Source organism: Podarcis raffonei, chromosome 2, assembly GCF_027172205.1.
Source record: "Podarcis raffonei isolate rPodRaf1 chromosome 2, rPodRaf1.pri, whole genome shotgun sequence".
NCBI classification, from domain to species: Eukaryota; Metazoa; Chordata; class Lepidosauria; order Squamata; family Lacertidae; genus Podarcis; species Podarcis raffonei.
In genome coordinates, this window is record NC_070603.1 from 19,387,668 (window position 1) to 19,415,464 (window position 27,797).

Here is a 27,797-nt window from a genome sequence, read left to right on the forward strand (position 1 = left end):
TTGTTATTGGTTGTAATGTCACAGTGGGTCAAGGGCTTTGTATACCACCACCCAAACCTGTGCGTCACTTTTATTTACACAGGATATATAGGCAAAGGGGAACACAAGTGAAGCATACAATTACTGATTAATTATAATGCCTTTGTTAAGAACAAGGGGATGGGTGTCTTAAGGCAGGAGCAGCTGAATGAGAGGGACATTCAAACACACACTTTTAATAAGCACTTGAGACTTAAATTGAATGAGGGCAGCCAGCATCCTTTCCTGAGGTTAAACAAAGAACTGTTTTGGTTACCATAAACACAGTGCCATCATGCCTGATGCTGTATAGAACAGAGGCAACACAACCCAGGATCTTAAAAATCTATGAAAATGGGTTTTTAAAAGAAACTGACATGATCTGAAGACAATATAGCAAGACTGTGGCCCAGAACCGACAATGGTGGATAAATCTTTTTAGTGAAGGGATTTAGAGGGGATGGGTGGCGCTGTGGGTTAAACCACAGAGCCCAGGACTTGCTGATCAGAAGGTCGGCGGTTCGAATCCCCGTGATGGGGTGAGCTCCCGTTGCTCAGTCCCTGCTCCTGCCAGCCTAGCAGTTCAAAAGCATGTCAAAGTGCAAGTAGATAAATAGGTACTGCTCCAAGGGGAAGGTAAACGGCGTTTCCGTGCACTGCTCTGGTTCGCCGGAAGCGGCTTAGTCATGCTGGCCACATGACCTGGAAGTTGTACACCGGCTCCCTTGGTCAATAAAGCGAGATGAGCGCCGCAACCCCAGAGTCGGCCACGACAGGACCTAATGGCCAGGGGTCCCTTTACCTTTACCTTAGGCTAGCTTAATGACCATAGGGTAAGGTTGTTTTGAAATTTTTGGGGTGCTATTAGAGAAACAGCTGCAAGATGTTTTCAGTGGGGAGAATAGGGGGAAGCAGCAATTTGCCATATTGTACCCAAGTACTGGTGAAAACAGGTTGCTTCCCTTTTTAGGGGTTATCTGTGCATTCAAAAAAATTTAGACTTTGCACCTGCATAGGTATTTCTGAATTTTCTAGAGCTAGTCTAGTGGTTGTGATCTTCATCACAAAACTAAAGTCAGACTGTGTATATGAAGTTGCATGGCTGTCTAGACTGGCCACAATCTTGATCAGAATGTATTCACCATGAGGAAAGAGCAGCAGTGAAGCCTTTTGTGACCCAATTTACAAGGACAATACAAATTTCCAAATTGCACAAAATGTTTATTTGCGTTCATCTAGTTACATTTAAACTTGTAGGAGCTAGATTGGATTCAACGTTTTTTTTGGCGAGTTCAGTTCTTTTTCTTCTTCTTTTTTTAACCAAAACACTTTTCACTCGTAAAAACAAACACATTAAAAAGACCACAAGAAATCATCATGAAGATAGCGGAATTAATTGGAGCTAGTTTCATAGTTTCTGACAAAAAAACCAGAGCTTGAACACATTTCAGTGGTCTCAACAGTACTGCACTTGGACAGAATACAAGAACTCACAAAAAGTGAATATATTAAAGTCAGACACATCAGTTGAAACAAGAAAATAAAACAACAACAAAGACAACTGAGGCATTCAGATGTTCCAGGGCTGTCACAGAAAATATATTTTCTGTTTTGCTGTTTCATTTGCATGCTACTCAGAAGATAAGTATGTTCTACTCCAATTCAGGGATTCCAATATTCACATGAGATCTTTGTGTCAACTTCTCCATTCTCTTGCAATGATGCGGAACCTTACAATACTGACCAGAGAGGCACACAACAACCACTTTGCCAGAGCCAGATGCAAATCCTGGAGCCCTGAAGAATTTTGGAAGTGTCCCTGATGTGGGACAATTTTGTAGTCATCCACTAATACTGTGTGGAAGCCAAGCTTCCGATGCCTTACTTTAATCTGAGCATTTGCCCCTTCTTGCAAATTGTATACAAGTGCACCCAATTCTAATATATATAACAACGCACCAGCAGATCTAGAAGAGAATTACATATTACCTTGGGGAGGAAGCTCCCATCCCCAGAGTACATATCTACTGGTCCAACAGACAAAATATCCAGATAAAATCTGAAAAAGGCAACATGTTCCGTTTCAGTTTTTAAAACACTGATATGAAAAAGAGCAAGTTAGAAAAAGAATAAATTCAATCTTAATATAAGACATTCATAATACAGTGGGACATGCTACAGTAACTGGACAGCAATCATCACAATGGAGATTCTAACATCTTGTTACTTAATACACAAGCTCTACAATCAAATTGCTACCACAGTTCATTGATCCAGATGCTAAAGAGCAGCACATTTAAAGCCCAGTTTTGCTACCAAGTCCCTGACCGATGAGACCTATCTAGTTCTTCAAGCTTCCCTCCCTGAAAAGGCCATTTGGGTGTGTGATGAACCACTATTAATACTCAAAAGTTTATAAACAACTGTTAATAGGATATGTTTTAGAAAATGAGAGAAAGAGCAAGGTATTTGCTTCCCACAGTCTTCCTCTGGGAGTCATTTGCCTCAACTTGCAATCCCGAACACACTTGCTAGGCAGAAAGCCCCACTGAACACAATGAGATTTACTCCCAGGTTAATATGCAAATGGACTGCTCTGTAAGCCTCATTATTTAAGCACCAGTCTCTTAGGCACCTCCCAAAATTACCAACACTTTACGAGTAATTTCATTTTTTTTACTGCTAATTGCTAACCACCTGTATTACAAGAGCAAATTATTTCCAGAGTGCTTTCACATAAACACATGCATCTATGTCTAGAAATGGCACTGTGGGATGGGTTTTTTGTATTAGTTAGCACTATTTGTTTTGTTTTTTTAAATAAATCCAAATCTGATAATTAAATTAACTGTGGAGGGTAGCAGGTTTTTAGGTAAGAGCTTGGCAGAGCCAATTTTGAAATTTCATAATGATCATTCACACACTTTTAATAAAAAGCTTTGGAAGAGGTATATAAGGTCAGGACAGTATGTGGAATGTAGTTGTTTTCTTGCAAAGTTTCACTGCAGCTACAACTGCACAACAGCAGCTGCATATACTTTTAAAATTATTTTTAAAAAACATTTTTATATAAAAAGTCGTATCAGTACAAGTGGTGGGGGGAGGACGAAGCTTAAACTTATCTCTCCATGATTTGCGTTTTATTAAATTGTTTGTGAAAAAGTGGTAGAAAGCAACTTTAAAAAAGAAAAGAATTAAGTATTTGCTGTTACATCAACTTCCCCAATTCAAAACTGTCATTTCAAAAAGTTTATGCAGTTTAAAAACCGAAGAAATTAATCCCATTAAATACATCTTAAAAAAAAAAAAAGAATTTGTAAACATCAGGCCACCAACCATTTTTACACTGTTTTCCCTGTTAATGTAGAATGGACTATTAATAATGCAGCATGGTGTTTTAAACCACAAACCAAAGTTAGGCATGCTTACACCCAATTGGCTTAAGTGCACTAAACTTTGTGTGCTGGAGTGCAGCTTCTGCTGACCGACAGCAGATGCAATACAAAAGGGAAATGTTTCTGTGGAAACCCCAGCTGAAAAGAATGGGCCTTGTGATTTTGCGCTTTTCCCATTCATTCCACTAGGGGCTTCCACAGGAAAAATGCTTGTGGGGACTGTGTGCCCAGGACTTGATATATGAACAGCGATTCAAGGACACATTTTTGTCACTTTAGTTCACAGTAAATGTGTTTGAAAAACTATCAGTCAGTGCATTCCCACCCACGCCCCCCCTGCCCTGTGCAATATTTTCCCCACTTCCCCAGAATTTCTTTTTTTACCCAAGTAATACTGAGTCGGAGGCATAGTGCAGCTCAAAGGTGTGCGTGTCTTGTGTATTTAATATCATAAGTGACGGATGATTTCTGCAGGACTTTTGTAAAGGTACTTCCAGATAGCGTAGTAATGAACTGCAGCAGCCGTGGCGACAAACAGATGCCAGATGGCGTGGGCAAATGGAATGATCCCATCACTCTTGAAGAAGATCACTCCCATACAATAAATTAAGCCTCCCCAAGCAAGTTCTTGAAGTCCATCGGTGTTGTTCTGTGGATTAATAAAGATTTTATTTTTAAAGCACTCTTTGTGAGAGAATGAGGCTGGTCATAACATTCTACTCCCCCTACTGAGCGGTACAGCAATATCACGCCCACTGAGACTGTATACACAGACAAGCATTAGCTGCCAAACTATTAAGGAGTGTTAGCACAGAGCTGTTCCTGCAGCTTCAGGTGGAGTTGCCATGTAGTCCTTCATCCCGTTCCCATGGCAGCTGGCAAAAGACTTCTGGAAAGGCTACAAGCAGGGCTTGAACACAACAGCTTATCCTGCTATACCAGCAAACTGGTATTTGCTGGCATGCGGGCTCTGAACATGCAGGTTCCATTTAGCTATCATGGCCTTTAGAAAAATTCCAGAAGAACTGGTCTTACCCACTTTTAAAACCCATCTAATCCAGGAACCATCATCTAACCTAGAAGTAGAAAATTCCACAAATGAATCCTGCACTGTGTAAAGTAATTTTGTTTGTCTCTCCTAAATCTATTGCAAATTTTCTGGGTGACTCAAAGTCGTAATGCAATGGAGATAGAAGCACCACTTTATCCAGTCTCCACTGTATTGAGGCTTATAAAGACTATTATGTTGTTCCCTGTCTTTGTTCTCTTTTCCTTCCCCCACACTATGCCAAAATAATAAGATTCTATTGCTTTAACATTTTCTCTAAAAGAAGGTGTGCCAACATTTTGACAGTGTTGCTTGCCTTTATGCATCTTTTCCAACCTGGATATCCATTTTTATATAGGGTAACTAGAGCAGTAGATAGTATTCAATGTGCAGCTACATCATAACTGTACAGAAAGGCATTGCAATATTGGCAATTTCACTTTCCATTTTCTTACTAATACCACTTGACACATAATTGGCCTTTCCCCCTGTCAGCATAGACTCAGTTGCTCTCACCATTAAACTATCTACCACTGTACCAAGATTCTTTTTCTGGAGAATGACAAGTCAACTCAGATCGTATCAGTGCATATGTTAAGTTGGGATATATTGCTCTAGCGTGTACCTTTTTATATTTAGTTATATCAAATCTCATCTGCCAATTGGTTGACCATTCACTCAGGCTGAAGAGACCAAGTGGCAACTCTTCACATGCAAACATCTTTGGCGTGAAGCCACACACTGGGGGTGGGGATGGAATATTCCAACCTTTTTTCATGTCTACAATTTATATATATAGCACCAGTTTGATACCCTTCTTGGCTGCACTTCCAGCAACATCTATTCTTAATCACATCCTTCTTATCCCAAGGCTTATAAGCCAAGCCAAACTGAAACCATTTCCAAAAGGGTAGCTGTGTTAGTCCAAATAATATTCCGTACGTGAATGTAATGGAAGTTTAATTGAATGGATATAAGAAAGTGAAATTAATTGCATCCGCTTTGTGTATCTGACCAAGAGTAATTTATCAATATACTGCTTAAAAGCCAATGAAAAAACATTGCATGCTGCTCCATCAAAGAAGAAACCATTTCAATCTGCTAAGAGCACAAGAGTGGCATTGCTGGTTTATCTAGGCTATAGCAGTACAGTCGTACCTTGGTTGTCAAATGCCCTGGAACTCATACATTCTGGCTCCCGAACGCCGCAAACCCAGAAGTGATTGTTCTAGTTTGCGAACGTTCTTTTGGAACTCGAACGTCTGACAGGGTTTCTGCGGCTTCCGATTGGCTGCCAGAGCTTACTGCAGCCAATCAGAAGCCGCAATTTTGTTTTCAGACATTTTGGAAGTCGAACAGACTTCCAGAATGGATTCGGTTTGACTTCCAAGGTATGACTGTATATCCCAAATTCCATTGCCTTTACGGACAATACAGTGGTTACAGACACTTCAGGTTACAGACTCCACTAACCCAGAAATAGTACCTCGAGTTAAGAACTTTGCTCCAGGATGAGAACAGAAATTGTGCGGCGGCGGTGCGGCGGCGGCAGGAGGCCCCATTAGCTAAAGTGGTACCTCAGGTTAAGAAGGGACCTCCAGAACGGATTAAGTTCCTAACCCGAGGTACCACTGTACTGCATATGTGGGTCAACACTGTTAATCTATAAACATTTGGATGGTGCCATATATAATCATTCTGCTATGTTAAACAGGATGCCTTAAGTTGGTGCCTGCTTCACTGGAGAATACATTTGCCAGCAGTGGTGGGATGGAGCCATGGTGTTATCTTCCCTACACCAATGTCGCTGTAGCTTACCGAGGAGGGTCTGGGGCAAGGTTGGGGCTGCATGAATGAACCTGCATCTGATTGGTTCTGCCAGGGCATTCATGCGACCCCAACCTCGCTGCTACTAGTTGGCCCCATCCAGGTAAGTTGCAGAGATACTGGAGTTGGGATGGCAGCTCCACGTCCACCACAGTGGGTGCTGCTACTAGTGTTGTTCTTAAGAGTTTTTTAAAAATGGAGGGAAAAAGAAAAAGTTAGGCAACAGAAACACAGCAAAGATCTAAATGAATACAGAAGTCTTTTTTAAAAACAAACCTATAATAAGTATTAATAATAGCTCCCAAGAGTTAGATTTTAAAATTCTTTAGCAAGCATACGTACCATGGAGGTCACGACTAGAGCAGGAGAAAAGCCCATTGCTAGATAGAAGAAGAGCTCCACAATTTTATACCTACAAAAATAAAGTAAAGTAAGCCTGCAACCAAACAAAAGAAACATGCATTCCCGCCTCAAAAAAGCAGTTTTCACTTGCATACATTTATCTCTCTCAGCAATACATCGCCAATTTTAGTGGCACATCTTTTGTTATACCCTCTACTGCACTGGGCTTCCACAGAATGGAAATAATTTTTTTTGGTTCAGCATTCCATTATCTGGAAAAACAAATGTCCAACAGATATAAAAAAGGAAGGCTTTATCCTTTGACGACCCAGTGTGTCCCTGCATTGGAAAGATATCCTCCAGAGAAAACAGAGATCTTTCGTGCAGCCGAAAGCAAAAAAGCTGGGAGGTGGGATGAGGAAATTTGGGTGACGTGAAAAGGAGCAGGGACATACGTTAAGAGAATCTGCCTTCCTCTTGTTGATGTGGCTAGAATTTTTACACCTATTAATCTTACTAGAAAATGATAAATATCAAATATCAGAAGCAGACAGTCTGTCTCCACTCGGTGGAATAGAAGATGGATTGCACCCAGAGTTTCTATTTCTTTGATAGAAATCCAGGTTCTTTTCACCCACTCATATTGAATTATTTATCAAAAAGAAATCTCACAAGTGAAAGGGAGTAATTTTCTACACTCTGGTGATGTGCCTGGTGCCAACATGTAATAAGACTGCCTGGCTATTAATTCAGCCCTTTCAGTCTGTGTTTCTCAAAAGAGATAAGAGAATACACTTATGTTAAAATTGTTTTGTTTTTCATTAAATAAAAATAAGCAAGATGACTATCTGTTCCAATTTTTCTTACAAGGAAACACCACGTATAAAATAAATACACAAAGAGGTGTCACTCCAAATGTAGAATGTTCCTTCACAAGTCACGATACCCTTCCATTTATGTATTTTTGCCATTTTCAAAATCGTAAGTTAAGTACACATATTAGAGTTCTGTGTTGACAACGTTTTAACCATGGTTCAGAAATCAGAAGCAGGCTAATGGGGATAAGGGTTCCAGTCCTCCTCTCTTCTATACTGCTTCAACATTATGCCTGATCATTGCTAAACTCAGTTAAACATGTCCTAACTCCACTTATGGGAATGCTGGATTTCCAGCTCACAACCTTGGCCTTAACTTGAACTGCTCACAGTTCCAAAAACCAGGACTAATATTTACATCTGCACAGATTCCAAGTCTACGAAACGCCAATTCAAATACAAATCACAATGTTGTCTTACTTCTCATGGTAGAGAAACACATAAATGGCTCCACCAGCTGCCATCAACCAGATAAACCATCGCATATGGGAGGCCAGAGGTCCAAGCTCACGAAGATTTAACCTAAAAAAAATTAAGGTGATCAAATGAAATGCAGAACTGACGGCAGATCAAATCAAAGACGATTTGTATTCCACGTGCAGATATAACAAAAGGATTAAAACTACTCAGACAGAGATATTTATTTCTACACCATTCAATTCATGAAGTATTTTTTTCCAAATTAGTTCAGTAAATTTAAAATACTGATGTGTGCAAAGATAATACCTATGAAGTTTTTACATTTTACAGCAAATATTTCGTTTTAACCATCAGCTTGACAGCAATTTTTTTTATTTTTTACTCTTGAGGTGGCTTACAACAACTTTAAAGAATTTACTAATAAAACAATTTACAACAACTTTAAGGAATTTATTGCAACCATGATGCCCTCAGATATCCCACTGGTGCCTCCCCTGCACCCCGGGTTCTAGGTGTTTTGGTCCCTTTGGGGGTTGTTTTCTGGGTTGCTATTTTTTTGGGGGGGTGCTGCCTGCTTTTTGTTTTTAGTTTTATTTGCTGTGGAGTGTCATAGCCTTTTTGTTTGTATGGTGGCAGGGTTAGGTCCTGAGTATTGCCAGTTTTCCTTGTGTGAAATGGGTAATTTGTGGTGCCCACAACAATTACTTTGATTTTCAAATGCGCCCGGGCCCCCCTACTGTAAGCAATACAAATGAGTAACTCCCTACATGCTATAAATCCTATTAAGATCACTGATGTTTTGGGAGAGCAGAACTGAAAAGCAGTATCAGTTACTATAGTCATATATGAAACATCCTGGCCCCTGTACATCTGCAACACACTGTTTTCCATGCAGTTACCAAGAATGCAGTTGATGACTAAGGAGAAGCCTCCTTATGTATGCACGTTGTCCTTGATGGATCAGAACAGCTTTGTCAAAAATGCAAAGCCCTTATTTATTAAATGGAAAAAGGATTTCACTGCCCTGCTTCTAACTCTCAGCAGATTAGGCCATGAGCAATTAGTCAACCAATCCATTAAGTGGAAGCTGTCACTGATAATATGCCATCACCATTTCATCCTATCAGTAAGTACACATTTTTAACCCTTACCATGGTGCATATGATGCTGCAATGAAGATATAGATCATCACTCTGTCACACATATGAAAGCAGTGCTCCATTGTCCTAAATGGAAAGGCAAACAAGGGAACAGATCACTTTAAAAAAATCGGTATGTTACTAGAAACATTACCCAATATGAAACATTATTCTAAAAAATCTAAAAGCAGGATGGTAGGCATGCCATAGAGTTCCTTTCCTCAGGAACAGGTAGCCCTAAATCTTAGTTTTACTGAAGGTATTTTGCTGTTCACCTAAGGCTAAAGAAGCCAATCACAATCCCAACATATCACATGATAGATATGTATGTAGATAGATAAGTCAGATAGACAGACAGACACTTAGAAAGTCAGGGAATCCTGTGCAAATACAGTTTGCGTTCATCTACACCTTGTGAAGAAGTACAGAAACAGTGTGTGGGAGAGGAAGGAAGGGATGCACTATCTGCTGCTGAAGCAGCACAGGTAGTGCATCCCTTCCTTCCTCTCCTGTACCTGTGCAGCAGATTGGATACAGATGCCTTAAATAAATGTTTTGTGGTCTGTGCCTATACTGTAAAAGTAGCAGCACAACGACAAATCTTTTCCTTCTTGTGTCTTTCACTAATCTACTCCGAAACTTTATACACGTTAACATTTTTAAGACCAATAATGCGCAAAATTCAGTAGAATCCTCAAGCAGGCAAACTCTTATTACCCAGAGTGACTACGGTAAATCATCCCAACCTCCTTTGGGCAAGGAGGGTTGCATCCAATGGCACAGAGATGGCAATCTATTCCTGCAACAGGACTTCCCTTTCTTCTCCCTGCGTGGCCTTCACCTCTGCTCTAACTCTCTGGAGTAGTTTTTGAGGGTGCACGCAGGGCTGCAAGAGATGGGAGAGGAAGTTCTGCTGCTCAAGCAGATGTCTGTTGCATGAGCAGAATGGCAGTGATGGCTGCAACACGGATAAATCACAACCTAATTTACAAGCAGCAAGTTGTGTGCACGGCAGCACGAATGAACCCCAAATGAATACCTGATTTATACCTTAAATGACTCTTTTTCCAGGAAATTATATGAAACACTGTGGAAACGATGAACAGTGCACAGAGACCAATCCCATACATCCATGCTGTTATCTTTTCCCATCGATCATCAGAGAGCCTATGGAGCAGGGCACTACCCACAATGGCTGGAACAATGAGAAACTAGGGAAACAACAGAACATGTTTATTTGCTAGCCTACCAATCCTCATTTAACATTCTACTTGCTATGCCTAGGCCTCAGTCACCTACTATCTACCCTTTGCTTCAAAGAGGAGTAAAAAGAACCAGTGGTTTTTATAAGTTGTCTATTATACCCAGGTTTGTTACAGTTGAAAACACATTATTGTTTCTGTCTTTATCATGGAAAAAAGAGACATCTCCACATCAGAGACATCAGTAAGACTTTTTAGAATTTGCTTAGGCTGAAGGTCACAGAACTGCTGTGTCACTCACCCATCCCATCCCAACGCTGTGCCAAAATGTCAGAAGGTATATTGTATCTAGGATTAAAATATGCTGGAAGTAACACTTTGTTAAAGTTAACTGTGCAAGCAAAAACTGCAAAGTGCTTAGAGAAGGACTAACACAAATGCAGACACGTATAAATAACGTCCTGATTTACTCCCCGCCCTTTAAAACACTCAAACAACAACTTGTTATACAAGTCAACCTCAGTGCTACTTCCAAGGTCAACAGCAGCTGCAGCAATTCGAATTTCAAAATAATGAAAGCTACTAAAATAGGAAGTGGAAATGGAGAAACTGCATGACTGGGATAAGGAAGGCCTTTCAAGTTGCAGATTTTACAGAAGATATTTTTATTATGAGATCAGGGTTCCTCTTCTGCTACCCTTTTGTGCTTCATTTTAATCAGAATCCTTTCCAATAATCGAAGAGTATTTTCTAGCCTTATTACTGAAGGCTGGAATTTTTACAAGTTCTCCAGACAAACCTACTCACTCTTAGGTACTTACCGTATTTTTCACTCTATAAGACACACCTTTTCCCTCCTAAAAAGTAAGGGGAAATGTGTGTGCGTCTTATGGAGCGAACACAGGCTGCACAGCTATCCCAGAAGCCACAACAGCAAGAGGGATCGTTGCTTTCGCTGTACAGAAATCCCTCTTGCTGTTCTGGCTTCTGGAATTCAGAATATTTTTTTTCTTGTTCTCCTCCTCCCAAAACTAGGTGTGTCTTATGGTCTGATGCATCTTATAGAGCGAAAAATATGGTAAATTGTTCCTACTTTTTAAAATTACAGCTAGGAATTTCTTTTAAGGAAAATTATGAACCAAGGCATGACCCTTAGAAACACCACCAAGTTTTCAGTTTAAGAGGGAGCTTGGAAAGTAATGATGGATGCGGTGTTAAAAGTCTGAGCTACAAATCAGGAAGTCCTTGTCTGAATTTCTCCTCTACTGTGAACTCACTAGTTGAGACCACCTAGCCTCTTTCTCAGTCTCATCCAGCCCCTCACACCCTGCATTAAGCACAATAATATTGGCTTACCTTAAAAGGTTGTTGTGAGGATCACAACTAGATATTGTTGGTGAAGTGTGACTACTTGAAAGTCTAAAGTATTGGTATTACTATTGCTATCGTTATGATTTGTTGCAACTGTTGCAATCGTTATGATTTGTTGCATTGATTTCAAACTACAAAGTGAGACTTCCAAAATATTTCAACATCTTGCCTAATAGGTACCTGCTTGATGGTTTTCCAGCCCAATGAATCATTTTGCTTTTTGACATCACCAATGTAACAGTTTATTAAATACTCTAAAACTGAGGAAGAGCTGCAGTATCTAGTGATCCATGGCACACACCCAAGGTAAAACGTTCTGCGCGCTGTGATGCCAAGAGGTGATTTCAGATGCCTTCTTAATGCCAATATACAAACATTGCAGATGTTGTAAACTATCAGCTTTATAGCAGGAGAGCAATCCATTCGACCGCAAGGTAAAAGTAATTCATCTCTTAATGTCCCGGGCCTTTAAATTTTAAGAAAAGCTGCTATGCATTATGCTATTGAAATATTATCTGCTTGATACTAGTTTAAAAGAATCAGCTGGTTCAGAGCAGCCCCACTTCCTGTGAGAGTGAACACTGGGAGAACATTATGATACCACATGGACTGATGTCTGCTGTAGTGCTTCTATGAAACCTGACATTTAAACATACAAATGTACAGTGGTACCTTGGTTTACGAACTTAATCCGTTCCGGAAGCCCGTTCTTAAACCAAGGCATGCTTTCCCATAGCATGGGGGACTCAATTTACACTCAACAGGAAGCGGAACATGTTCTGCTTCCAAGGCACAGTTCACAAACCAAAACACCTACTTCCGGGTTTGCGGCATTCTTAATCCAAGTTGTTCATAAACTGAGCTGTTCTTAAACCAAGGTACCACTGTATTTGCATTTTACTGATGTCTGTGGCCCACTGGAAACTACTGACAAACATCACCAAGGCTGTATTATGAATAAACCACACATTTCACCATGAGCTGGCAAAGAATGAATCAATGCTACTAAATGAAACAAAAAACAAAACATAAAACTCAGACAAAGTAGAAACAACAATCAAAAGACAAAGTTCTATTTGGCAATAATTTAATCATTACCTTTATCCTGAAAGCAGAATGAACTAGATCTTTTAAAAAGCAAAACATAAGCAAAAATCTCTGGTATAATATGTTGTGCACAACAGTTAAGGCAGCCTAGTTTGAAAGATTAATCAGAGCTTTGTTCAGCAGAAAGCCTGGAGAGAAATAAATAATTCCATTTTAGGTTCTGGATAGGAAAGCCTTATAAGAATTTGTACTTTTTCTTTTTTAGGCCATGGATTACTAACAGTATGCGTGGGCTGCAAGACTAGTAAATATTTTGTTTGTGGGACAATACTTTAGGCAGCCTTAGAAGCCACTTTGAGATGGAACATATGCTTCAATTTAAAACACTGCTGCTATCTTATTTTTAAAAGAGAGTGTCAAAACATTTTTGAAATAAATCTCTCTAGATCCTCCAAAGTGGGAGAAAAATCTTTAAGCAATTATTAGTTTAGGGGAAGTAGATCCTTGTGAGGCTTTAGCGAACTGTTGAGTCCTAAACATGGAGCAGAATGGAAAAAGATTGTATGTGTTATGTATGAGTGAATGAATGAATGAATGAATGAGCAATCAATGGAATGTGTGGACTCTGCTGTTGTACCAGAACATTTACTTATTGCAGCAGTCTCAACTGTATTAACGACAATTCAGCAGTACCAGCCTGTATTCAAACTATGAATAAAACAAAATCTTACACAGATGGGAATTAGAATTACTTTTGATTGTGCTGCCAATAGATCAATTTACTTACCGCATGAGTGTAACAGTTAGCAGCATGCTCATAGCAGGTAGGTTTGTAACGGCTATTTGCTGGAGCTGGGTGGTTCATGAATCTGTTGAGACAAGCAAAGCATACCGCTGATGCAAACCGTTAACTTAAAAGGATGTAGAGGAACAAGCTCAGAACGCTCAGCAATAGCAGTTTGTGACCTAGACCAAGGTTAATTGGGAGGTGAAGAAATGTAATGCATCATTTGGAAGCACTGTGTTCCACACTTTTTCCTACAGTACAAAAGGCAGCAGTATTTTCTTTACTCGTGACAAGAAAAGCAAGTCGGATTTTGTCGTCAAGGGACCTACTTCTCAATTAGCTGCCTACGTGAATTACGAATAAAATAAAAATCTCAACATACACATCACATCCTCCAACCACAGGCATCTTTTTTTAAAAAAAGTTTTTGTAAGCCCTAGGGACTTCAACGGACTGCCACAAGCCTTTTATTTATTCATGTACCACCATGGACTTATTTGAGTTTACAAAAATGGAAGGGATGAAAGAGAACAATGACTAAATGCAGTTGCAGATACTTTGTCTTTGTTTCCACAAATGGGGAGGAGAGAGACACATACAGAGGTGTTCTTGTCACAAGCATATGAGAAACTGGTTTCATCTGTTGTCTTGGTATCACACCACCAACACAAGCTTTTACAGTTACCAGTAACGTTTATTATCAGCATACAACTGGGACAAACACACCAATTGTCCAATTGTCAACTGACTTTCAGCAAATGCTGGAAGCTTACAGACACTTTTGAAACTACTAAGCAGGCCATTCTGTTTTTATGAACCCAATAAGGATACTTTAACAAGTAACACCCCAAATGATAAAATTAAGAAATTATGTGTGGCACTTACAACACCACAATGATCAGGATAATACATTGAAGCTCTCATACCAGTAACTTTCCTTTTTTAAAAAATTGCACAACTCTGAAGTATTTATCAAACAAATGCTGCAACACTGCTTTTGCTGTGTCTGGTTTTATGACTTCTGCTGCCACCATGAGGGCTGGAAGAAAGAACTGCTTCCCGTTGCAAGGCCCATTTCCACCTGGCCTAGGGGGTAGGGTCCAGACTTACCCTGAATAGCTAAAGGGCTCCTGGGAGGCCGGAAGGACATTGCTGGAACAACTCTTGGGTTGGGGCAACTAGCTAAAATGTTTTAAACGGTTCTAATTTTGGTTTCTCTGTTTTGTTTTTGTTGGGTTGGTTAAATGATTAGTTGGGGTTGGCAGATATTTTAATTCGGGCATAACTGTAAACTGTTTATTATTGTTGTTGTTACTGTTATTATTATTATTGGTTTCTATTGATTTATTGGTTTGTTTGTTGCTTTTATAGGCTATTTGGTTTTTTGACTGCTAGAGATTTTGTTGCATTTTTATATATGTTGTAAGCTGCACAGAATGGCTGGGAAAACCCAGCCAGATGGGCAGGATATAAATTTAATAATAATAATACAAACTGGAGTAGTCTGGCAAGATTACACCACAGCAACAGTAGTGAAGTGCAGTGTTTAAGAGATCTCACTTGCTCCTGGACCCTTTTTTCAAAATGGGGGTAGGGGGCAAGTTCATACGTTAACATGTAATTTATAACTATCTCCTGAACATACACACCAACTTTAATTTTAATATCTCACTCACCAGTGCATATTTTGTTTTATTCATGGTCCCTTTCAAAAATAGACATAGGATAAAACTATGGTTTGTACACAAAATGTAGAGCCGTCCTGATATGCACACCAGCTTCCACCCTGATGTCTCAATCTTCAAGGGAGATGCCACATTGAACATTCAATATGGTGTCCTTCAAAACCCGTACAAGGGTTGAGATTTGAAACTGAAATATCCAACTGTGTTTCGGATGTATGCAACCCATTCCATTCCACTCCTGCAAAATTCCATGGAGTTATTCCATTGCAAATAAGCAAACAGACTAATTAAACCCCAAAGCCTAACTTTGCTTGGACTACTGGGAAGTACATCTAGCTTAACCCAATGGGATTTATCTCAAATAAATACACTGAGGCTCATCTAGAAGGTTTGTAGACTGAAATAGTATGAATGTTTCTAACTATAGTCTTCAGTACTGCTGCCTGTCCTACTGTGGCTATGCAAATACCATTTGCTATGAACAGGAATAACTTTGCATCTGAATATAAAATTTTATGCAGATCTCTCTATTGTTTCTAGGTTATCTTCTTTCTGTTTCTCAGTGCCCTGCCTGTACAATATGAAAATACTATTTTCCTACCTTACTGGGTGACCAAATAATTACAGTACAAGCTTCATAATACATACTAGTTGCAAATACTAGTGAGCCAAAGTCTATATATTTTTATTTACTCCCAAAACATGCATAAAATTTTGTGCTAATCTCTATAAACAACTATAGTGCCAGTGCCACTTGGTAAATTTCTTGCTAGAAACCGCATTACTGAAGTGATGATTTTAAAGTAGTAAATGGATAGCTGTTTGCACTAAAATTGTTTGCTTTCAAAAATTACATTGTCACAGCGTAGATAATACACACCAGACTGTTTTAGTCCATCTGAAATCTGCAGTTATATCAGCAGAGGACCACAGAATCAATCTAGCAGTTTGGCAACAAAACTCATATGGCTGCAAACACCAACCATTATTAAAAACCTATCATCTTATCTCCAAATAAACATGTATAGGACTGTGCTTTAAGTCTGCATTCAATAGGGCCTGCTCCCTAGCTAATGTGTTTAGGACTGCAGCCTTAACAAATAATTTGTTTAAAGAAACTCTTTGAACTTTGTGGAGACAGACAATATCCTGTTTCCACTCATAACAATAGTTTGTTTTGCAGAGCTATACACACTTTATTTTTTGAAAGACAGTCTCTGCCCACAGGCTCACCATCTAAGAGACACAAAATAAAATCTAGAAGTAACACACAAAATAGATGGGGAAATGGGTATTCATACAAGTTCTTTTATGCTGCGCCAGTAAAGTCACATACAGGAGTTTATATAACACATTGCTCAGTGTGCATGCTAAAAAGAAAGGAGTCAATTTTTAAATAGCCTTGGAAGCAAGGGGAAGATATGGTTTTGCTAAATTGCTTTTTGTAACAGCCTCAGGTTGTGAGGGCAATATCAACTGTGCTATACACTTAGCCTGCTGTTTCTTAATTTGGAAAGCTGATGAGGGGAAAAAAGAATCTGATGGCCTAAATGCACAGGATCTTATATGTCAGGAATTTATTCTCCAGGCTACACCCAGCTGCCAAAAGCCTCATCTGAGGATATAGAGGGCTCATTCAGACTTGCACTTGTCCCATGCACAGGTCTAAGAGGTTTTTGCCCTGGAAAACCTTCTCTTTAGTGATAAATCTGGGCAACGGTCAATCTGGAGAAAATCCCGATTTAGGGGTTTTCATTCTGCAAATATGGCTCCAGATACAGGTATTAAATTACACATGCTCAGGCTTCTACAGTTCTGTCAATGCCACTCTTACCATGGCAAGTGTGACAAGTGATCAGCCTTACTCCCGACTTTGAAGTGCCTCTCAAGACCACACCCAGGCTACACCCCTGCCCCAGACACACACCCTATGCTTCACCCTCTCCTTGTGTGCTCTTGCCTAACTCAGGCAACACCTCTTCCTTGCTTGGATGGGGGATACAACAGGCTATGCAAGTGTGTGTACAAAACGAGCCGACTGTGCAATGGTAAATTTGCATTCACTACTTTGTTCACTTGTGCATCTGGCCACACCCAGCACTGGCGAATGTGGCCCTCAGGTAGAAAAATATTCCCCACTCTAAGCTAAATATCTTCCACTTTCCTCCATTGTGATTAACATTCTTTGTGAGGGTCAAAACATTGGAAGAATTGCAGTGTTTTATCCATTGCCACACCACCACCAAGATTTCTGCTGCCTGACAATCCACAAAGGTACAGCTGCTCAAAGACGTCTTTGGCTGTGCGGACTGAATAACTCAATATTGCAGTCTGGCAACATCCCTCTGCCAGAAGGCACAGCTTTGCATCTTTCTCCTTCCAGATTCAAACATGTCTTTAAACCTATAAACACATATGGATTAGCACCTGCCTATCTATAAAAGGGGCAATAATTACTAGATAGAAATATAGTATTTTTTTATTTTTTTAGGTCAATGTTCAGAGGTTAGATTAGTTAACTTCTGATAGCTGTTCTGCCTGCAATTCAAAGTACAAATCTCAGTTGCCCTCGTGTCCAGCTGTATGGATAACTGAAAGAGAAAGCTCATATTGTCCAAGTTTTGTTATGAGCTTTTTGAGGTATTATGGCTAGAGTGTGCTAGTTGTGTTGGTAAAAGCTTCTAGCAGGTACCACAGCCAACGACACTTAAGAACCACTTAGTTTTCTCCAAGGCTGGTACAAAGAAAATTAATATTGGCCCCAATAATTTGGGTGCTGGAACATATATACAGGCAATGACCATTTTATGCTTGTCCAATATGTGCGCAACCACACACATCACTGCAACCCAGAAGGGTCTGGAAAAGGGGGTGAGGCGGTGGAAAAGCAGACTTATGCATGCTCCACCAACACGTGTGGAGGTCAGGAAAATAACCCCCATGCAAAATGGTTGTTGCCTGTACCTGAAAGGTGATTCTGGCTTTAGCCAAAAACATTCTGACAAAGAGTCAAATTCAATGTTAATTATACATGAGAGTAGACCCGTTGAATTCAATGGGCATAACTAACTTAACTCCATTGATTTCAATGAATCTACCCTTGAGTAGAATTTAGTTGGCTACAACTCAGAGGATGTATCAAAAAGTGAAATGAAATAGATCAAATACAACACTGCCATACCTCTTTACCCGAGCCCAAATTTTAACAATATACCTACTTGACCATAGACAACAGTTCCAGGGTCATACAAGTAAAGAGGAAAGGTCTGTTCAAAGTAAGAATGAAAAGCTGGGAAACCAAGAGGAAAGAGGCGGCCATTGCTTCAGTATGCCTCAAGTGCAAAACAGATGGAGGCAAGCTTATCAATATGGGGATGAACCTTGTACAAAACTGGCTCAATCATTAAACTACACCTCCCTCCTTCCCCTATGCTTCTATTTCAATTTCTTTTAAAAAATAAACAAATAGATGTATTTCGCAAGCAGTGAAGTAGCAATACTGCACAAATGGAAAAGATAAATATCATAAACATCTAAATTCCAGATATTAGCCTCTTTATGCAATACAAACATTCCTACTAATATCTTAATTCCATTTCTGAAACAACACATTGCTGGACAGAAATGACCTAATTTAAACAAGAATCTATTTCTGCCCCTTTTTAATGATTTCCAAATTGTTTTTACATTCTTTGCTGCCCCTCTTTCCCAGTTCTAGACTGTAACATAGTCAAAACAAACAGATGAATCCTGTCTCACTGCAGAGTCAATCATTCAAAAGAGAGGAGAAAAATGCTGAAAATCCTCTCTAACAGCCATACGTGAAAGAGAAGCTTAGTTCACCCAACATGAGTATGACAAACACCGGATACATGAACTTTCACCCACTTCCAGAAGATGGAAAAACCTCATCTTTCACTGTGATCTATTTCCTTTCTAAAAGCAGAGCAGTATACTGTACTCACCTCTTCTCTCAGTCATCAAATTCCTACCCACCTTTCGAAGAGAGAAAATTGTGCAAACAAAGACTTCGACTTGCATATAAAGTTTTAAGAGCCCAGTAAACAACAGCAATGTGCAGTACTGGATACCCACATTCTCTGAAAATCCCAGAACCCCAGCTCTTATTCTCAAAAAGTTTATCTTAACTCTATTTGCTTTACACCCTTATGGTAAAGCGGCAGGGGGTGTCATGAAAACCACAGATGAACAGGAAAATACAGAATCATGGGAAGAATTGGAGAGAAGCAAGAGCATGCAATTAGTGCAGGGGGTTGAATTTCAGATGCCTTTCATACCCAGCCTTGGGCCAGGAACACTTGCCTCCCTAAGATCAGTGCTAACATTCTCAGGAAGAATGGCAGTAAAGGTGGTACAGTACTATAAGACTACTCTGAGCAAACATTAGTTGAATATGACCCAATAGGTCAAGTCAAGTGTTATATCTGGGGTAAATGTGTTGCTGCTTCAAGGGATTAATCTTGGAGGTGACTTCTTTCTGGTCAAATGCATGAAAACAACCTTCCTGCTTTGCTCATACAAGAACAATGCATGTTACTACAGTGCAGGAATGCACAATCAAATTCCACTGGCTTTTGCAAGTAAATATGTGAGATTTTCCCCGCCTCTAGAAAATAAAAGAATTTTGTCAGAGCATCCCCACTTTAAGAATGTGATTTTAAGTGTGACTTTCTGAACAGTGCAATATGGGGAAGAGCCCTGGGAGAGTTAAAAGGATCTGTACCCCATCAATGAAGGTACAACAGGAACATGTAGGAGATGCAAAATGAAGCAGAAAATTCACTACATTATAAACTACAATAAGATCTCTCTTAAGGAAAATTTAGCTGAAAAGCAGCTTGGAGAAGTCATATTTGAATTATCCAATTCCACTGCTCTCTCTCACTATTGATTTTCACCCAGCACATGTATTCCCAAACCTGTTTGTACTTAGTCCTATTCAGCTGCTCTTTTGCACAAACACTGTTATGAGAATGTTTTATAGCTGGAGACCAAAGCACTTTCCAAGACAAGAAATATCAAATCCGTATCAACTACAGAAATTCCTACTGATTTCTTAAGCCAAGGCCCTCATGAGTGTCCAAGCAAACGAGTCAAATAAACAGGAAACAAAGGATTGCATGCTACACCCTTTTACTTTACATCAACCAGAGGAAACTACTTCCAGCACCTTCCCTGGTGCCACATACACACTTTACTTCATTCACAGCACTCCCTCAGTTTTAACTCATTCATAATATTTACCACCACTCAATTCTGTTGTCACAATCTCTCCATGACCCACACAATCACACTTTGCTTTGTTTAGGCAAGGTCTACCCTGTGTGGAATTAAGATCTGTGATAGTATCACAACAGGCTAAGGGACATAGGAGCCAACTTCTAGATGCCAAGGTCCTTTTGCCCCCCCATAAATATTTGAGGGGGGGCCGCCCTCCAAAAAGTTGCCATTGCGCATTGCCATTCAAATGGTGTATCATGCAATTATGTGATGCTTACCTACCCCTTCCTCCCCAGCCCCAATATTTTATTCAAGTTTGCACCCTTGCTAAGGGATAAACTAATCTAGGCGGCAGCATCTTGGGGTTCTGCAAAAGCACCAGGACAGCCTCCCCAAATGCATTCGCGGAAAACGTAAGAAACTACGGTGTGGGTGTAGGAGAAGAGGGTTCAATAGACTAGACTTGCAGGAATGGCCAAACTTGGCCCTCCAGATGTTTTGGGACTACAATTCCCATCATCCCTGACCACTGGTCCTGTTAGCTAGGCATGGGAGTTTTCATCCCGAAACATCTGGAGGGCCAAGTTTGGTCATGCCTGGCACACAGTGGTTCTCAACCTGTGGGTCCCCAGATGATGTTGGACTACAACTCCCATCATCCCTGAGCTCTGGCCTTGCTAGCTAGAGGTGATGGAAGTTGTAGTTCAACAACATGTGGGGACCCACAGGTTGAGAAAGGCTGCGACTAGAGACAAGGAATGTGGGTTTAACGCCCCATGTTAAAAGGGGGGGAGCGGATATCTTGTCTGCATTAAGTGATCTGGATGCCCGTGCAAACGGGAGGAGACGATCGCAGGGGGGGGGGGGGATCCCCAAGAGTAGGAGGAGTTTCCCCGGGCGAGATCAAAGGCTTCGGAGGGAAATCCACTAGAAGAATCCGCCTCGTCCCTAAGCGGAGAAAAATATCATCCCGGGAAAAGAACCCTGAATATATCCCAAGAAATGAAATCTGTCGCTCGCACACATACGCCCAGGCGCGCGCGCGCGCGCCTCACCTCCTGAATTTCTCCTGGAGGCGCCGCATGGGGGTCCAGCGCAGCCGCCTCACGTCGAGCCAGGCGAGCTGGGGGTCGGCACGGGGGGCTCCCGGCGGCTCCTGAGGCGGCGAGGGCCGGAGTCCGGGCCCTCATTGGCTTGCCAGCCCCGAGCGGAGGTAGCTGGAGGAGGCGAGGCGAGGCGAAGCCAGGCCCAGGGCTGTTGCTGCCGCTGCTGCTGCCGTTGCCTTGGGGTCGCGCGCGGAGTCGAGAGAAGCAGCCGGCCGGCGGCGGGGCTCCCGCTTTTTAAAGCGGCGCCGTCGGCTCTCGCGCCGCGCGCTCCGGCCCTCGGCTCGGACCCGCCCCCCCCCCGCGCGCGCGCCGGTTGTCAGTTCAGTCGGGTGCCGAGGCCAGGTCGGGAAGCCCCGCCCACGCCCGACCGCCGGAGACGCCGATTGGTTGGGAAGGAAGAAGTGGGGGGGAGGGGGAGAGGGAGAGGGAGGGAAGCGGTGGGAGAACAATGGGCGGTTGGCGGGGAGCGCGCGCGCGGTGGGCGGGAAAAGGGAGGCAGCGGGCGGTGAGGTAAAAAGGAGGGTGGTTCGATTTGAACGCGGTTTAGAAGCGGGGGCGAGGATGAGTCAGGGCAGCGGCTGCCTCTCCTCTCAAAGGGGAATCCTCCTCAGAAAGGGAAGGAGGACTCCTCTGGATGCCTGAGTTTATTTTCATCCATCTTTCTAGAAATAAAACTCAGGACTCCAAACTTGTTGAGCTCTTTCTCTCTTTTTAAAGGGAACTCTAAAGTCGTTCATCATCATCTTCTTCTTCTTTTAGGCAATCGACCTCTACATCAGAATCAAAAGAATCTTTTTTTAAAAAACCCTGTTATTAAACAAACATTACATACAAAAAACAAAACAAAAAACCCCACAAACTAATCTTACGTAGTTATTACAGTATACATAATCAAGTTGTCAAGCATCTAGAATAAATGTGAATTATATAGAAGAAATAAAAAGAGAGAAGAAAGATGCACAATAAAACCGAAAAATTAACAAAACAAACTACCTATCAAACAAAAAGCAGTATTTAGTTAATTCAAACCAGTACCAGTGTATAATCAGAAGAATCTTTATTTGCATCAGCCACTAGCCATAGGAATAAAATTAAAATGTACTGAAAATAGAGGTTAAAAACATAATTAAAGAAAATATATTTTAGGGGTTTACAACCATAATCAAATATAGATCTTATTCTCATCACCCCCCCATTAAAAACCCTTGCAGTTTTTGCTGTAACCTGATCATCTTGCTAAAAGAAAGGACACAGTAGCAATGGTTGAGCACCCCCAGCATGGGCAATAATAAAGGGGTAATAACCTCACTCCTCAGAGCTTTATAAATAGAGTGCAAGCTAGAAGGACACGAGCCACTGACTCAATACTACCATCTCCACAGGGACCTCAACATCCCGGACACTGTTGCCTATTTTCCAAAAGTTCCCCCAGACGCCAGTTAAATCCCTGACGTGTCCAGAAAATTCAGGACTTGTAGCAACCCCCTAGGGGGGGCTTATTGCGTTCCCTTCTATGAAAACAGGGACATCTTATTCCTTAATAATAAAAACAGACTTTGTTTCACCTGGGTCAAAGAACCAGTTTGGCACCCTAATAAAAATCATAATTATTATTATTCTATTACCCTGCCCATCTGACTGGGTTGCCCCAGCCACTCTGAGCAGCTTCCAACATAATAAACATTAAACAATTACCCTATACAGGCCTGCCTTCCCGTGTCTTCTAAAGGCTGTATAGTTAATTATCTCTTTGGCTCGGGGGCCAGATAACTGCTATCCCCTCCAACATTTCTCCAATTAAAATAGGGACGTCCTAAGGAAAAGCGGGACATTCCGGGATCAAATCAGAAACCGGGACGGCTTCTCTAAATCTGGGACTGGCCCTGGAAAAGAGGGTCTTGGAGGGAGCTGTTCTCTTCTGACCTTCCATGGTTGAAAATGGGGATGGTTCTTGAGGGCTGCCTCAAGTCATTGACCCAAACACAAAGAAGCACCTCTAAAGACCCCCCAAAAGAAAGAGCTATTACGTCCAAAAGACGTATCTCTCGAGGGTCTTTCTGTGCCAATCCTGTTCTCATCCGGCTCAGCACATCTCCCTCAAGAGAGATGCTCCGCTGGTGATTCTCACATTGGGTGCTTGAAGAAAAAGAGAACGATGTGATGCAAGACACTTGCTCTTCTCCACAGAAGAGGCTGCCCTGTGCTTCTCTTCATGAGTCAATGTTCTGGACCTTCAACCTCTGCTGGGATCCAGTGGTTTTGGCATGCTGTTGGGTTGTTTAAGTTGGAGATAAAGCAGGACCACAAACTGGCTTCAGTATTGCGTCTCTACATGAGTCGCCAGCCTGGGCTTACCTCTTTTCGGTCAGGACTCATGTTTAGACACCCACAGCTGTCGCTAACATGGGAAACACGGCATTATGCATTGCTGAATGCCTTTCTCTGCCTATCTGTAACAATTTGCAATGGCTGAGCTGCCCCGACTTGTGAAATAGGTGTGTTGGTAAACTGACCATAGAAATTCTTTTGAGCCTCTGCTGAAGAAGAGGTCGCAGAATCGCAGCCTAGAATTGCAAGCGGTGAGGGAGAAAGAGGTAAGAGTTTAGGATGCTGGTCAACTGGCAGGTCAGATGCTGCAGAAGCTGTGGTCTCTACCACCAGCCAGATACTAATAGATGTTCTTCCAGTTGCATGAGAGTCACTGATTTGCAAACAGAAGAATGTTTGAAAGAACTAACAGCATGAGAACCCAGTTGCATGGATCTTTATCATATAACTGGGACGTGGGTGGTGCTGTGGTCTAAACACTGAGCCTCTTGGGTTTGCCGATCAGAAGGTCAGCAGTTCGAATCCCCACAACCGGGTGAGCTCCCGTTGTTCGGTCCCAGCTCCTGCCTACCTAGCAGTTCAAAAGCACGCAGTGCAAGTAGATAAATAGGTACCACTCTGGCAGGAAGGTAAACGGCATTTCGGTATGCTGCTCTGGTTTTGCCAGAAGTGGCTTAGGCATGCTGGCCACATGACCTGGAAAAACTGGAAGCGGAAGTGGACAAATGCCTGCTCCCTCGGCCTGTAAAGCGAGATGAGCTCCACAACCCCAGAGTCTTTTGCGACTGGACTTAATTGTTAGGGGTCCCTTTACCTTTACCTTTATCATATAACTGGCATCCTTCACGGTTTCCATTTATGTCTGAAAAACTCTTGGAATCAAACACTGCCCTCCTAGCTGAGTCATTTGAACATTCAGTTGTGAGGGAGCTGCTCTGTGATTGTTAGCCAAAGTAGCAACTTCTAATCATGTTTTATGCGTCACTACTATTGTTTTGAAACACATTTATTTCTCTTTTCCTCTTAAAGCTCATAATTTCTTTTCCATGTGAGGCACAGCTAAATACAGTTCACTTTGTCCTACAAAGCACATAGCCTTGCAGTTGAAACCAAGCAGAAGTGTCCTTTTAAAGAAAAAGAATTACCAGGCTGGCAAGCAAACTGAATTTCCGTCAAATGACAACAGAAAGACAGCACCCCCTGCTTGGCCCTTTGTGTGTAACTCAGGCTTAAAAACAAAGGCAGTATTCAAAGCACATCAACTGCAGCTGGACATAAAGAAGCAACAAATATGGGGGGAAGTTTTGTTATCAAAGAGGTGTTATGCGGAAGAAGAATGCAAGAACAAAAAGGAATTGCGTTTAAAAAGACTAGCAATAGCAAAATGATAGCAAAGAGGGAAATCATTGATGAGGAAAGTATCATGAATGATTGTTGTCAATCTGCATTGTTGCCAAGCACCCCAAAAGTATAGATTAGAATAATATCCTTTAAGTCTGCAGTTTAAAAAACAAATAGGAGCACTTAGATGTATTCAAGCCAGCTTGCGCCACATTCCCAAAGCCGCAGTTCACATTGTCCCATTATTTTGACTCGGACTGACAGCTTGATCCTATGAATGTGAGACTTGCAAAGGAGTAATGCTGTGCCAGTCACTGAAGCAGTGCAAACTAACACTGATTCAGACATTACGTTTTTAGGTACACACCTAAGCTTTAAGGGTGCATCTAAAAATATAGTACAAATGAGACAAATGTGTTTGGGAAACACAAATCATGGCCATGTGTCAGTGAGGCAGGATTGGCTGCAGATCCCTTTCTCAAGGTAGAATTAGACACCAGGGGGATAGCCATACCTGTGCCTAGTTCTTGTTCACCTAAAGAAAAAAGAAAACAAATTCCCTGTGTAATGAGATCCCATTAAATTGTGGGGTTCACCAAGACCCTATTCCAGGCTTCCTCAAACTCAGCCCTCCAGATATTTTGAGACTATAATTCCCATCATCCCTGACCACTGGTCCTGCTAGCTAGGGATCATGGGAGTTGTAGGCCAAAAACATCTGGAGGGCAGAGGTTGAGGAAGCCTGCCCTATTCCATTTCACTGGCTCCCACTATCAGGGGCAAGGAAACTTACAGCATGATGTCACCTTGATGTCACATTGTGCATAAGGTTGGACCAGATCTTTGGGAGAAGGGTATAGGTGTGCCACTTTTGGCTGTAACCTGGGTTCTACCTACCATTCAGTGGGCCTGCTGCCAAATAAGGCATAGAACATCCTCATCACTGGTATGGGTCAAGTACTAGCATGTCATCCTCACTACTTTTCTGCTGCAGGAACATAAAGAGTCAAACTCTGGAGTCAACCCATAACAAACAAACAAACAATGAAGTCATACTCAAAGTAGTCTCATAGAAATCAGTGGGTTGTTCATTATATCTAAACTATATTTATATCAGTGGCTTACAACAAAATATCTTCAAAAATTACAATATATAAATAACTCTTGAATGTGTTTATGGCAATCTCTTCTAATCTCCGGCTGCTGCTATTATGTTCCAGGCTTTTCCTTCTAAGGGGAGATGCTGTAAATGGGGAGCTTTAAATGCAAGAAATGCCAGTTTGAATTGTCTGTTGAATATAACCCGTGCTATCTCTTCCTGGCTTTACTATTTCTTTTCTAGGTATTTAAATATTTGGATTACACCAAAAATCAAAAAGCACAAACTGAATAACAGACCCATATACCCTTTGGATTGCCATTTTCCTCCTGAATAGTGTGGTAACATAGTGTATATATAATCATAGGTGGCGTCTTCTGAAGGCTATTTAGTAAATTTAGGGAGCTGCCATTAAAAACTAAACTTGCATCATTCCTGGTAGAGTCTCAAATTGCAAAACACAACTTCTCATCATTGCCAATATCTGTTTCAGCAGCAACTCACCAGGGTGAATTTAACAAGCAGATTATTTTCTTAGAAGAAGACTCCAGTGTTGTCATTTTAATCTCTGATATACAAAGGTTTCCTCTGCAGCAGCCCCCTACCCTCATGCGTATCACAGTCACTTTGAATTATATGTGCATATTGTTCATTTTGAGAGACAGAAACCTAGCAGAGTGACAGGTCAGAAACGAAGGGGCTTGCAGTTCTTCTAACAGCTGCCTTTTCGATCTTCATTTTATAACCAAATCAAATCCTTCATACCACAGATCGCTCAAGCCAAATGACAGGAATCTCAACCAAGACGAAAAAGGACATACTTGAAAGCTTCCAGTGCTGCAAGCCAACACTACATGGTAAGTCTAAAGGTTAGTACTAGCAGTGAGTAAGTCCCTGCACAGAAACATTTGATAACAATATAGATCTGTAAATTCATGCAGAAGCCCCAGTGATGCTGTCATAATGACCACACACATTCCATGGCTCACCCGAAACACGGCTCAACTGAAATCAGTCAGACATAAGATTATGCATAAGAAACTTACAAGTCTCAGAGCAAACATTGGGATAGGGGTGGAGAATGGAAGCAAGATCAGTCAACTTTTGGTGTAGCAGATGTTGAGTGCTAGTTTCAGTGAGCGCAGCGTGGAACTGCTGCTGCTAAGTTCAGAGGCAGATGTTACCTGCTAGTTCTGACTTGTTGCCCAGAGAATACTCACTTTTCTGGGGTTTTTGTAGTCTCAAATGAATCCTTGTTGGTCAAAGATTTCCCTTTTTTGCCCCATGAGCTGTTGGACATTCTTTAACACCAAAGTCCTCCTAAGTAACAGAAGAGTAATCAGGCAGGAATCCTGGCTCCCTCCTGGTGTATGTTGATTTCGTTTGTTCAGTCTTCTTGAAGAGTGAGAATGGAAAAAAAAAAGTTGGGATTGGCATACTTAAAAACTAGTCCGCCCACCACATGGTATGGAGTAAGAGATTAGCAAGCCTTACTCATGCGACTGTTTGGGCAAGTAGTAGTCTTG

At 41.3% G+C, this 27,797-nt stretch overlaps 1 protein-coding gene across 3 annotated transcripts; it reads right to left on the reverse strand.

The window, feature by feature from the left end:
- Positions 1 to 1,218: 1,218 nt before the first annotated feature.
- MMD (monocyte to macrophage differentiation associated) lies at positions 1,219 to 27,586 on the reverse strand. 3 transcript variants are annotated; one of them, XM_053375149.1, is made up of 7 exons: positions 27,492 to 27,586; positions 13,472 to 13,553; positions 10,115 to 10,275; positions 9,077 to 9,151; positions 7,926 to 8,027; positions 6,631 to 6,700; positions 1,219 to 4,062 (listed from the first exon to the last, which is right to left on the reverse strand). In XM_053375149.1, the coding sequence occupies exons 1-7, from the start codon at positions 27,569 to 27,571 to the stop codon at positions 3,862 to 3,864; spliced, it is 771 nt and encodes a 256-aa protein (XP_053231124.1). In that variant the 5' UTR covers positions 27,572 to 27,586; the 3' UTR covers positions 1,219 to 3,861. The 3 variants fall into 3 exon arrangements, with proteins under 3 accessions (XP_053231124.1, XP_053231125.1, XP_053231126.1); XM_053375150.1 differs by lacking the exon at positions 27,492 to 27,586 and adding an exon at positions 21,453 to 21,801; XM_053375151.1 differs by lacking the exon at positions 27,492 to 27,586 and adding an exon at positions 12,736 to 12,872 and having other exon boundaries at positions 13,472 to 13,532.
- Between the last annotated feature and the right edge of the window lie 211 nt (positions 27,587 to 27,797).

Coding starts and splice junctions, on each gene's coding strand:
- MMD (XM_053375149.1), bottom strand. CDS start 27,571: ATGTCCAACAGCTCATGGGGCAAAAAAGGGAAATCTTTGACCAACAAG. Junction 10,276..13,471: donor CTAACTGTTACACTCATGCG/GTAAGTAAATTG, acceptor TTGTTTCCCTAG/TTTCTCATTGTTCCAGCCAT. Junction 6,701..7,925: donor GTGTTTCTCTACCATGAGAA/GTAAGACAACAT, acceptor TTATTTTTGTAG/GTATAAAATTGTGGAGCTCT.